The sequence below is a fragment of the Homalodisca vitripennis genome, chromosome X, assembly GCF_021130785.1.
Source record: "Homalodisca vitripennis isolate AUS2020 chromosome X, UT_GWSS_2.1, whole genome shotgun sequence".
In the NCBI taxonomy this organism is placed as follows: domain Eukaryota; kingdom Metazoa; phylum Arthropoda; class Insecta; order Hemiptera; family Cicadellidae; genus Homalodisca; species Homalodisca vitripennis.
In genome coordinates, this window is record NC_060215.1 from 76,950,237 (window position 1) to 76,964,069 (window position 13,833).

General features: G+C 33.8%; 1 protein-coding gene across 6 annotated transcripts in view; it reads right to left on the bottom strand.

Annotated features, from left to right (window-relative positions):
• LOC124369232 (hepatocyte nuclear factor 6) overlaps positions 1-13,833 on the bottom strand; it is a 137,953-nt gene that overhangs the window by 84,657 nt on the left and 39,463 nt on the right. For 2 of the 6 annotated variants that reach the window (XM_046827107.1, XM_046827106.1), the window contains exon 2: positions 11,781-11,840. The exons of the other annotated variants lie outside the window; for them this stretch is intronic. In XM_046827107.1, the coding sequence (XP_046683063.1) occupies positions 11,781-11,840 (60 nt within the window). The remainder of the gene's footprint in view (positions 1-11,780; positions 11,841-13,833) is intronic. 6 annotated transcript variants of the gene reach the window in all.

The following is a 13,833-nucleotide window of genomic DNA, read 5'->3' on the forward strand; positions in this document are numbered from 1 at the left end:
TTCAAAATTCTACACAATTCAAATATCTAACAGAGAAGGTGGACTGGGCTGTGAGTGACTACTAATCTAAACCTTACCGGACAGGGGTGGTTGTGGTGATAGTGGTGATGGTGGTGGTGATTGTGTTGGTGAGGGTATAGGGTACGAGTCTCTGGGACTTTCACACGAACCTGAAACATGAAAACCAACTTAGACTAATGTAATTAAATATGCCATACAATTAAGTGATATAATAGTATCTGTATAATAAAGAAGTATCAACATTATATAAAAACTATTAATTCTTAAACCGAATATTAAATATAACGAATCATTACTGGTTGAACATGAGTCCGTTTGTTGCCACAGTTGAGATCGATCCAATACCTTGAGTCATACTAACCTTGGTAATGCTCATTTCACTTCAAGGAATCCGCAATATCGTGTTAGGACTTAACCCCTTTTATACGCCTCCTCTCTGTCTCATTCGATGTTTATCATCTTAGATTCCAAGACACAGTCGACGAAATTGTGTTGATGAGAAATGCTATTTTGACATATAAAGCTCAACTTAATCCAATCCTTGACCGTTGACGATAATTAGGAAAACGAATACCAGTACAACTTTAAGTGAATCGAATTTAACCATATTTGTGATTTCTTTTTTGGTTAATTAAAACTTTCTTTCAGACGGGATTATCTGTTAGTGTATTTTCATTGGAAGGTTCCTTGCGAATTGGTCTAAAGGCTAATACACTTTCTGAGTTTTTTTTCCGGAATTCACATTGTTAATAGAGATAATTTTCATAATTTCTTACATTCATTACAATAAAGCTTATTTTCTATTCCAAAAAAAGGATTGTGAATAAAGAAACTGTGATTCATCCCAACCACATCTTACCAAAAATTAAAACTCTTCTGAATTACTCGTAAACGGAGCGGCTACTGCAAAAAATATGGCAGACCTGCTGAAAATAATAATCTATTTCCTGAGCCCACTAAATAACTATCTTTATCTTAAAGCTTTTCATACAGTTCGTCTATATACCGCTTAGATAAACCTATATTTGAAAAAAATCAAATCTAAATATGTGTTTTCATTTAACAAAATGATGGAGCAATTCTTGTTTGTTCAATTATAGAACAAAACTGAGGAACTAACTATCTTGTGCAAAAATCAGAAAGAATAAATGTAGCCTTTTTTTATTCTTTCCATAAATCTTTCCAAAACTTTTCAAGGTTTTATATATAAATACTAGCATGTTAGTTTTATCTTGAGTAATAACCTTGTGTCCGGAATGTGACTTAAATGTCACAATACTTACGTACCTCATATCACCTAGGGAAAGATAGGGTAGAACTGGAGACAACGGGCTCGAGTGCAAACAAAAGACACGAAACGCGGTACATGAGGCTGGAACAATGGAGTTCTAGGTAATACGAGTGATTTTCAAATCAGTTCCAGTGAAGAGAGCGGGTAATTGCAAGTCTAATGGGCTATCGGTGGGCTCTCGACTACGGCGCTCTGTCACCGCGCCCGGCCGCCCTCTCCCAGTTACAACCGCTAACCATTTCAATCAATTGGTCCATCGGATATTGTTTCAATAAAATCTTATTCTGAGGAGCAGCAGAATCCAGCAGCAGCACTAGTCAAAGTCCAGGCAACACTTAATGAAACCAATCTCAACATATGGAATGTTTATTTTAAATAGATGGATTTCGAAAAAAATAACACTTTTTTAACAATAAAACTGATGGTAATGTAAAAATCTAGGTTAGTTTGCCATACTTAGATAAAGAAATATTGATAATTATAACATACAAATATTGAAAATACGTTATATTATTAGTTAATCTTTCTTTTTCAAACTGTTTCTAGCTTAACAGGCTATTAAACTTAATATATCACTACTGTGGCACATTTGTTATCGGTGCAGTTGGTATTAATTCCATAGCAGAATTTTATATATAAAATCCATTAAATCCACACAACGCCATTTTACCTAGAACACTCTACTCTAAATGCATTTCTCATAACCCAGTTACGCAAAATGTGACACGAATGCGATAAGAGTTGGAGTAGGATATGTTTCTTTGTTATCAATTCGGAATCAATAAATCATCAGAACTCTGTTTACTGTGCATAATTATAGCACTTATATTAAAGCATTTTTCTTGAGGAATCAATCATAAAGACACTTGCAGTAATAAAGCCGACCGGTTTCATGGCACATTGAATGAGTACACCGAACCGGAAAACTGGTGTAATTTAATCGTAATTTAACTGCTAAAAGTCCAACAAAAAACGTCCGCGCTCTCCTTATCACACAACTAAAGAAATGTTCAGATTAATTCTGAAAGATTTTAGTCCCCTCAAGGTGCAGACTGCATTATAAAGTTGAGACGAGTTGAGGCGGGAGGGCGGGACGAGGCCGGGGCGGAGTGATCCGAGCGAGATTGGAACTTGACAATCAGCCCAAGATACTGTTTGTTCACCTTTAGCTCGATTTTGGGCTCGTCTTAATCAGGTTGATTTCTGTGAGCCAATCTCAGCGCCATTGTGCCCGAGTCACCGATTCCAGTAATAGACCAAGAATCTGGCTCCCGACACTGCAGAGTTTCCCCATACTTACCTCTTATTTCACTTTTCAGTTCCTAACAATCCGCAATACAGAGTGGATTGATTACTATACGTAGAATTATAGCCTAAAATTTCATTATTATTTTTAAATACAAAAAAACTTAAATATTAATTAATTAGTGTTTATTTACAACCGCAAAATATGTATAAAATATTTTAAGAATGGATTTTTCGTCCGTTTCTGACAACAATTGTGTTTATTCTCCTTACACAATATATATGCACTTATATAATTTTTAGAGAAGTACAAAACATCATAGCGTTAAAAAATAAAAAAAACACTGACAGCAGACGTAAATATCTTAATATATAACGTTTATTTACGTTCGGTTTGATCAACTGAAGTAACAAATGAAATAAGAAGGAAATAAGAACTACGCCACCACAAAGTGCCTCAAATAGAAAGGTAAAACTATAAAAACATTAAATTACGTAATTTATATTAGTTTGTATGTAATTTTTTACACATTTAAAATGTTCCACATCAAAAAATGTGATCATTGTAATACTATCCGATTAACGATACAAAGACGCAGTAGCGTTCATTGGAAATCCAATTTGTACGATTCTGTATGCAACAATAACTTGGGAAAATGAAATCGTAAAAATACGCAATCGAAACTTGATGTTTATTTTTATTAATTAGTTTTAAAAATATAGTCTTGTCAATAGTCAGCTCATTAATTATTACATTGTGTCTGTAGCTTGAGCATCAAATAGTGTACAGAAACGGGGGATGATGTAGAAAGTGCGAGTTTAAAGAGATTTCGTCAGTGAGCCAACGCTGGATTAAGAAGCTACCGGTATCGTCATACCGGCCACAATGCGACCCAAGATTGGGTCCTAAACCTGATTAAACAGCTCAAAATGAGAGCACCGTCTAAAACCGGAATCTTGGACTGATTGTTAAGTTCCAATCTGAAGTTGATCAACTGCCTTCCCATCCCCCCCCTCCTGCGACCCCGCTAACCCGGAAACTTTATCAAGTGAAACTTCATTTTGGGGAGGTTGGAAGAAGCCTTTACTGTCAAATCTTTGTTAAATCGTTTTTTTCTTAAATCTTTACCTAATCTTGATAGTCATTAATCTTGAAAGTCTCTATTATAGAATAAATATTTTGCCTTAAGTGAACGTTATAAAATCATATTTTATAAACATGGAATAAAATAACATTTTCGAGGAGCTCAATTGTGAATTAGGAATTAAATGATAAATGATAAATCTTACAGATTTTTAAATTTAAAAACTAGTATATTTAGAAACTGTATTAATATAATTCGTAAAATTTATTTAAGTTATACATCTAATACAATACACACATAATTTACTCTTCGCCATTCATTTTGAGTACATGTATTAAATTTTATTTTATAATTATTCGAGGTGATTATGACATTATAAATGTTTTATGTTTTAAATGTAAATCATTAACCATTTCTTACATTTTAGAGCCGAAAACTGATATAGTTATTTTACTAAAATATACCTTCGCTCAACTGTTTACGGAGAAAATGTCACTCATTTGGCTATCATTGATTAGTATTCGCAGAAAGAAGGCGAGTAACACCAGTTGGTAAAATATAAAAACGTGACTGTTTCAAATTACATTATTTTCTTTTCTCGATCTTAACTGTTCCAAAGCGGCCAGGTTTAGTTACTTTCACAGATTATACGTTGGACGGTATGACGATGAAGATCTACCCGGTGCTGTGGAAGCGCCCGCCGCGCCGTGAAGCTACCCGCCCCCAGCCCACACCACCCCACACTACCCGCGAGTTTGCTGATAACACCGCGCGATAATCGTTCGGGTTGGCATCTCCATTGCCGCATTTTGCTAAATGACGTATAAATTTTGATAACGCTTATTCCTGTGCTCAATTACCCCACGAATACAAGACACTACATTTCTGGGAATGATTTATATGTACGTTACTTACTCTTGAACTAACTTTATGGTTTCCCAAAAATAACAAGGTTTTTAAAACGACGCAAATCAGGAGTGTGTCACTTTCCTGATGAACTGTATATTTCTCATGGGGAGGAATAAACACTTGTCTTCAACTACCAAGACACATTTTCCGTATTTTGTCGTTGTATTTATTTCATATTATATTACATAAAAAATCATCGTCATACTTATCCCAAATGAGTTTAGTGAATGGTAATCGAGTGTTTAAGAGCTTTCAGCTACAACTATAGTATTTTCACGATCTACAGAAAATGCACTCCGTTTATACATGAAATAAACTAGCCTGTTACTCTCTATTTACAGCTTCTTTTGTTGATAAAGTTAAAACAATGTTCGGGTCATTTACAATCTTGTGCATTAAAAGATATGCAAACGAAATGTTATAAAAATGGTGAAATCTTTCCACAATGTTTCTAATACTACTACGCTTTTATTTTGAGTAACATTTATAAGCATTGTTCATGTGTACAATATTTGCGAGGTTTTGAGGTGTAATAACTAAAGCAACGATTTATACTGTTACTTTGACATTGTAACTATATTATACATTTCAATATTGCTTTTGTGCCTTAACATACATAAAGCGATAATCACCCTTGACCTGATATATTTGCTAGTATGGCACTGAGGTTTATTCCGAAAGTTAATTCTTGCCTTGATTTTCAAAGCGTATAGTGTGTTTAATAATGAATGTACGGGCTGATGGATTGCTGCCGCTTTGATGTACCTCAAGCACCAAATCTAAGGCTATCTCAGAATGTTTAAATTTGTAAATTAATCCTTTGAAATAAGAAGTTAGGTTAAGTAATACAAAGTTTAAAATTGAAACTTTTTTCATTTCCTCATTATTGCGCAGAAAACTCTTAACACTCTCTTATGAACACAGTATTCGGAGTTTTCGTCTACTGAAATCAGGTCGGTTTTTTTTTAGTTGTTTGTGTGTAGGTTTTATATAATATAATATCTTCACTTCATGATTTTTAGGTTTACTAATTATTTGCAATATAATTCCGCGGTTACAAGGATTCCTAGATCTATTTATCACTATTTTTAAATATACAAATGATGATGCCAATGAAATTCTAAACTGAATATCTAATTTTGTTATTTTATTTAAACCAATGTTTCAAGATGAGTAAGGATACAGAAAAATATGTGATGGTTCGTCAACGAAACGAACTTTAAAAATGACGTGTCGGCTTTTAAAAATTAAAATATTGTGACAGATGAATTGGGGCAAGCTGACAAGGGAATGTGGACAATAGAAGAGCGTGGTGGCAAGCACCGATGTCTCTATGGTGACCTCCCCATAAACAGAGAGTATTGATCGGCTGCCGGCCCAGCCACGTGCTGTGTCCCTCCAACAGTTCACCTGCTACAGTCAACGGGTATGTTCTTAACCCAATTCGTCTGAGAGACGAAAAGCAGTCGGACCTCACCGATATTTTAATTAATAAAAATACCAGCTCTTATTTGTACAGTTGAACCCTCGTCTTGCGTGGCACGTTACGGCCTCACTGCCCTACATCCTCTGCTAACCTATAGGGTCACCTAATCCTCTAGGCTTTCGTTGCTTGAGCGAAGTACAGAGAGTAGCAATGGCCTTACTACAGCAAGTAAACTGTATACAGTTAGTTCCGAATTGTATGCACACTGAAGGGGTTTTGGAAACTGTAACAGATACAGCAAAGATTAAATTGACAAAGTTGTGCGTAATAACAAGACCAACATATTAATGAAGTTAAGTTGGTTGCTTCGTACTCGCTATGCTCAAAAACGGGTTTTAGTCAAAAGTTTCAAAGTGTCACAGCTCTCTTATTAGTACCTAAACTGATGCCTTTTTTACATGAAATGTGCATGAAATCTCATCTAGTTTTTAAATATTATAATGAAAGATTTTTAGGCTAGCAAGGAGGAGGCATAGCGTTTGAGTCAAGTTTTTGTTTTAAATACAATGACACATTTTTTACTTACTAAAACAAGGACATTAGATTTTTACTGATTTAAAAAGTACCATATATGTTGTAATTTGCTCGTGGTTTTCATCATATAATTTATAAAAATCCGTTTTTGCATAGCTGTGTGAAGGGAATTTTTATTCTACTATTTAAAACGTGATAATTGGTAAACCTGACTGATATTTCACAGCACACGGTGTTGGAATCAGCTGTTTAGTAAAACATATAAATTGTCAGACAAGATCAGTTCAAAAACGAGTGTTTTGACATTTTTCCAATTGATTAGCAAAATAGCATGTTCGTTTCAAATTGTTTCATAATTTATCATTTTATATAACATAACAATCATCATATAATAACAATAATTAAACAATTTCACATAACATTGTCCAACCAGGGAAGGTGACAGACGTTATTCTCGTGTTTGTGTTTGTGAGGGTTGTATTAGGCGACTTGAGCGTAAAGTAAGAGTCTATGATATGTTCTACAGGATATGTTTACATAGTTTAAGATTTCCACAGACAGATTAATCCAAGAAATGTCCAACGTAAGTCGGATTCTAGATGGGTTAATCATGTTCTCGCATTCTGCCCTACCAGGTTTTGGTAGCGGGTGTGTGGAACTAACTACTTTTAAGCAAACCTTGTTTGCCATGTTGAAAGCCTACATCCTTCAGTAGATGAACAATGCCCTTTAACTTTACATTATTTGCATTAGCATTTTCGTTCTGTTTTATAATTCGTTTTGTAGGTGAACGTTAATATTATAATTTTTTTCTAACAACCTCTTGCTCATAAAAAACTACATTATTTTTTATGTTTCTGTTTTTTATCAATTTTGCATACCTATCTAGTACGTAGTTTTTAAATTATACATTTCTATTAAGAATTATCGAATTCATGAATATAGCAAGATACGATAATTCATTATATTTCCACTTTACGTACGTAGGTAAGGAATTCTATTTCCACTATACGTACGAAGGTAGGACAACCTATTTCCACTTTGCTTAGGTATATAAGATATTATAGACCCACTATATCACAAATGTATTGGGTGTATCTACAACAACTAACATATTTTTTGGAAGAATCGCAATCAAAAAACATTAAATTATCAATTAAACATTAAAACGTTAAACTATCGATTTTTTTAACATAGTCAAAATTAATTCATTTTGAAGGGCGCACTTGTTGAGGCCTAAAAACAGTATCCGTAAATAAAGTGTACATTTTACTAAATTTACCATTAGTTAAAAACAAAAACTAATTGTGATTTTTTCTTATCCGTCTATATTAATATGTCCTAAATCAAATTGTATTCCAATGCATCCAACCTAAAATACACTGATACAATTAAAATATACATTTTAGAACAAATAATTATAAATGTTTTCATTTAAAAATACGAAGTTTACTCTGAAACAGAATGATAGTTTACTTTGGAATAAATAGGTCCTATACCAGAATAAAAGGGACACAATTATTATGGATAATACCGTATACCTTTTTGTTTTTAAGCTTAGAGTTGGAATAGAACGTACCCTTAAATAAAAACCGATAATATTAATCATGAACTAAGTTTTCATAGCGGCAAGTAGAAAACTTCAAAAATAAATGTTAGGTCTTGTATGAAATTCACTTTGAAACATCTTTAAATTAACGTTTTAAGCTGGTGCGCGTTCTTCTTTATTTATATTCACTTCTGCGAGCGTAATTTTATACGCTGTAACACAAATATCTCAACTGAATTGACAAATTTCAGGCATTAGCCATGCCTCATCGATTCCGTGACTGATTCCGAGCGATTAGCGGTGATCCATCTGAGCGCAAGCTCGCGAGTCGCGGAGATGTGGTTTCGCTGAGATGTGTGTGTGCTCTGTGAACGTTTTCTCAAGACTAAGATAATTTTTATTGGAAAGGGAAGAACATTTTATAATGTTTATAGACTTTCACTCACTTATTTTTCGCAACATTTTCTTTTCATCATTATGATCCCATGATCTCCAAACGGGAAAGAAATGACTATTCTTTTTTTATTCAGAGTATCGTTTTAATTATACTGCGTCCATGAAAGATAAAAGCCAGTGTCTTAACAAAAGTGGGCTCTGGTATTAGAGCATCTTTCGTGCTCGCAAACAAAACCATTTCATTACACAGCATTCACTTCTGTCTAGATAGCATATAATCTCCCGCCAGAATCCACATATGTCTAGATAACATATAATCTGCCGCCAGAATCCACTTCTGTCTAGATAACACATAATCTGCCGCCAGAATCCACTTCTGTCTACATAACATATAATCTGCCGCCAGAATCCACTTCTGTCTAGATAACATATAATCTGCCGCCAGAATCCACTTCTGTCTACATAACATATAATCTGCCGCCAGAATCCACTTCTGTCTAGATAACATATAATCTGCCGCCAGAATCCACTTCTGTCTAGATAACACATAATCTGCCGCCAGAATCCACTTCTGCCTGGATAACATATAATCTGCCGCCAGAATCCACTTCTGTCTACATAACATATAATCTGCCGCCAGAATCCACTTCTGCCTGGATAACATATAATCTGCCGCCAGAATCCACTTCTGCCTGGATAACATATAGTATTTTACCAGGATCCTCTTATGCCTTGATAATATATACTTCTCCGTCACCATCCACGTCTATTTAAATGCCATATAATCTCGTGATCTTGAAACCTCGCTGAAATGAAAGGAAGTTTCCAATTAAGGAAACAAACATGTCGCACACAGTCTTGCTTTATCCAATTTCCACGTTTCATTAATGGTCTGTTTTATTTATGATTTTTGTGAATTTGTTTTATTGTTAATAAATTACTTATTTCTTTGTCATATTTTTAGTTAAGCCTAAAATTTATTAGGTGAATATGCATGACGAATGAAATTAAATTAAATTATGTGTTTCCAATATTTATGATTCTGTGAAGGAAACATTGGGTTATATACCTGCATGATTCCACTTTGATCTTAGTATTTCCTCGAGTACCGAATCGTTGAATAAAGATACCGCTCAACTAGTGTTGCATGATCGCGTGTCGAACATGGTGTTTCCGTCAACCCTGATAAAATATAGAAAGAAAGTTATGTATGCTGGAGTAATTAAACTACGCAAATATTCACTTTTACGTAGCATATATTCACTTACTTTCTCTCTGACTACATTTTTTACGGCTTTCTCGTGATCGAAAATTGGGCGAGGAAAGTCAATAGCTCTGTGATTTAATTTCACCAAAGAAGTATATTCCCTTCCTCTTTAGTGTACATGTACAATCTGAGCGTTACTTTGGAAACTTGAAAATACTTTCTGATACTAACCTAATAGAAAATGTATAGTTTTGCTGTTTGTAACCCAACTTGATTTATTAACATCATGGCTTTTAGAATTGATAACAAATACAATACACATCTACAAAAATATTAAAAAGTAGAATTATTGAAAACCTTAGTCATACATTTTTGTCAATCCGGTAATAAGTTTTATAAGATGCAGTTTCAAAGAGATCCTACACAAGTTCTTTTCTAGCCAGAATTAGTTAACCCTAAGAATAATCAATCAACAATTCGGTTTTTAGAGACATCTCAATTTAATTTGTATGCAACCGTAGTGTGCACCAGAAAACACAATACAAGTTTAAACATTAACCATTTTAGCTTCAAACTCTAAATTTTAAAAATAAATTACTCCCCATAAATTTATTTTGGTGAGAATAAGATCAACATACAGTAACTAGTGATTAATTAGTTATTAAGGCTGTGCCATAGATTTTGGTTGGGAAAATACCTATTTATTAAAATATATATATTTTAAACTGAGAGGATATATATATATATATATATAATATATATATATATATATATATATATATAGCTCTTTGAGATAACTTTATAAAGACAGAACAAGTTTTTAACACTTCACGAGGAATTAAATGCATTTAAATTGGAACATTTAGGCACTTTTGTAATCAGGTCAACATTTAGTATATTGGGAATTTGAATAATGCACACATCTAAAACAGCGGTGGACAAAATGTTCTGTAAAAAGTTAAAGAAAATTCTAACCGAGAACCGATTGCACCCTTTTAAACTGAGAGGACACTTTAAACTGATTTAAAGACGAAAAAAATATGTCCTTACGAAACTCCCATTTCTTATCACACGTTGCGGTTGAAAACGGACTAAAATGATGTTTATTATGTGTTCGTCATTATTTTCCTAACACACTAAAATAATTCACAAAAATATTTTCACGTTATTGATTGTTTACGTTTAATATTGCACGCTACATGCAATTGATGGTGTTATAAAACTGGTGACAGGAATAATGATAATACATCAACATGCAATTGTTTCATGTTGTGTCCAGTGTCACTAGTACGGTTCATATTTAGTGATATTTGCTTTTCTACTCGGGCAATTCGTTGTTAGGTTGTGAATTTTAAGAGCGACCTTGGCAGGTGACAGAATGAGTGGCACATATAGTTTCGACCTTGAGCTGATATCAAGCAACTCTTTGCTTGTATACGTGATCCACAACACCCTCTCCACGGCATGGAGTTGGAGTAAGCAGGTCAGCGGTGGAGCGGGACACCCGGTTCTGAGCCCTTGCAACATTGATGCTGGCAGATATTAATCGTTCCTTGTTTGTACGTGGGGAAAGGAAGGCATGGGGAGGGGGTGCCCCTACCTTTTGTCAGATGTCTATTGAGGCGACAGGGGCCCTATGTTGGTGCGCAACGCGTTGCTAAGTTACGATGCACAACAACCTTGCATTTCTATTATCCAATCCTTAACATAAAGTAAATTAAAGAACTATTTTGTTACAACACTATATAAATCTTTCAGCTGCGAAGATTGTAAACCTGTGTCTTTTTCTTCGTAGCATTCTTGTCCCGATCCACTTAAAGATTTGTATTTTCAGGCATTGTTCCTTATTTGTTGTGGAACTAAAGTGGCATATTTCCTCTTGAAGAATATGGTCATATGTCAAGTAGTAACACGTATTTTAAGGACAGTACCATATAACCCAACATATTAATGAATAAAAAAATACGAGCATTCAAAAGTCGTAAAGGAATAAATAGCATATTTGAAGACTAAATAAAACCAGCACCACTTATTTTAAAACCACCACAACCACCGAGTATAAGTTACATTAAGTAGTCCCCTTAATTCAAAGGAAGCTAAACAGAAGAATCACACACCTTTCTCCTTCACACAACATTTTGCAACATTTGAGGTCTCATCAGCTTCGTTATTGGCTCCTGAGAACAAGAATTTAATTAATAATTAGTTAATGTTTAGAAAGGGCTAGCTTAAATGTACTCTTTGAAATATTATATACAATGACTAAAAACAGATGATTCAGAAATTCTTTATCATACCATAACGATAAATAATTAAAATAGAGCAGAGGATTTATGATAATGAACTAATTGTGGTTCAAAACTACAAATATAATTCAATTCAACCTTCAAAAGTCACTATCCTAGCGTTGGGTAACATTTGAGATTGCTACAGTAGCGTTGTTCACATGTGCAAGTTCTAAATCTAGATTTAAAACAACACTACTCTCAGTCCACGTAATTAGTGCCTACCAAGGCCACCGCCATATTGCCAGTTGTAAGACTCTCCAGGACATGTATCACGTGTTGCATAACAGTAGGGTAAGGTCGAGATTGCTACAGTAGCGTTATTTACATGTGCAAGTTCTAAATCTAGAGTTAAAACAACACTACGGTACTCAACTATCTGAGGTACAAGTCCATGTAATTAGTGCTTCCCAAGACCACAACTTGTGACACTCTCCAGGAAATGTACAACACGTATCGTATATCAGCTACGTGTTACATCAGAGACGATGTGGAATGCTCTACACCAAGACTTTGAAAACAAGTCACTTAATTACTTTGCATGGCTGTCAGATATTACGTTTATATTTTTCCTTTTACATGTTGGCCCTAAGGTTTTGCTATCGTAATTATTTAGATTTAAACTTATGGCGAAGTTTGCTAGATTTTATCTGTTTTACATGATCATATACTAATTTGGCATTTTTAATACTCGGCATAGAGCTGTAGTGTGCATAGTGTCACCTCCGCTACACAATTTTATTACAAATTTGTGTGGAATATTTTATACCAGACTTATTCAGAAAAGCACATCGAAAGATTGTGTAACTAATAAGGATAACGATAGGGTGTAGCGGAAATTATATACATGGTAAGATTGAAATTTTTGAAAAGCTATAGAACAAGAAAAGTAATAAATATTGAATATCAGTCATAAAACAACAAAAACTAAATTTACTTACAGACATAATCAATGTTCATTATTATTATTTACACTAAAAAGTTAAACTAGTTAAGATTTTGATTTGGTCAGTATTTTATTTAACTGAAGGCGAGATATAGCCTTGAAAGGCTATAATGCCATCCACGAAATTCAGACACTGGCAAATGTCCAGTGATTGATCGAGGAGGGACTTGGAGGATTGGCAATGACTGAGGCAGGCGGTCCTGCAGTTGTGAATGCACTGCTCCCGTTGGCGAAGTCAGGCATGTGAGCGTCTTACCATTACAGCGCGATGAGTTCTTATTTATCTGTGCGTATTAATACTTTGAATTTGGCAGTACAATATGAAGTCGTGAGAAGCATACAACAAGTAACAATAAATTTACAATCGCCAGCAATTATCGTTAAATGAATACAGCATAATCAAGAAACATGCTAGCTTATTATAGCAGGCAGTCTGTTAAAACTATTGTCATGTTCGTGAAGAGTAATGTTTGTTAGTCAATAAAATTATGTTCCATTCATTAATTTTGGAAATTTTCAAGAATTCTTATGGATGTTAAAAGAGTAAATGCATTAGAATTTAAAATACTCAATCTTAAGTAACGCTATATGTCTTTTATTATCAAAGTATAATTTGTTCATGTAACAACAAACATTGTATTTTGTTTTATAAGCGTTTCAAGAAAATTATATTAAAAATAAATCCACAATATTTCAAACAAAACTTGTTTCCAAACATAAATGCTATAAATATTATTCAAAGTTGGTTTATTGAAAATATTGAAGAAACGAGTGAGCCACCTTTAATCATTTTAAAACTCTCCCTTTATAATTGATTTTTAACTATATTTTATATATATATATATATATATATATATATATATATATATATCAGGGGTTATTATATGGATTTATAGACAAATATTTACATGTAATCCACCTATTTAATTACATCATCAA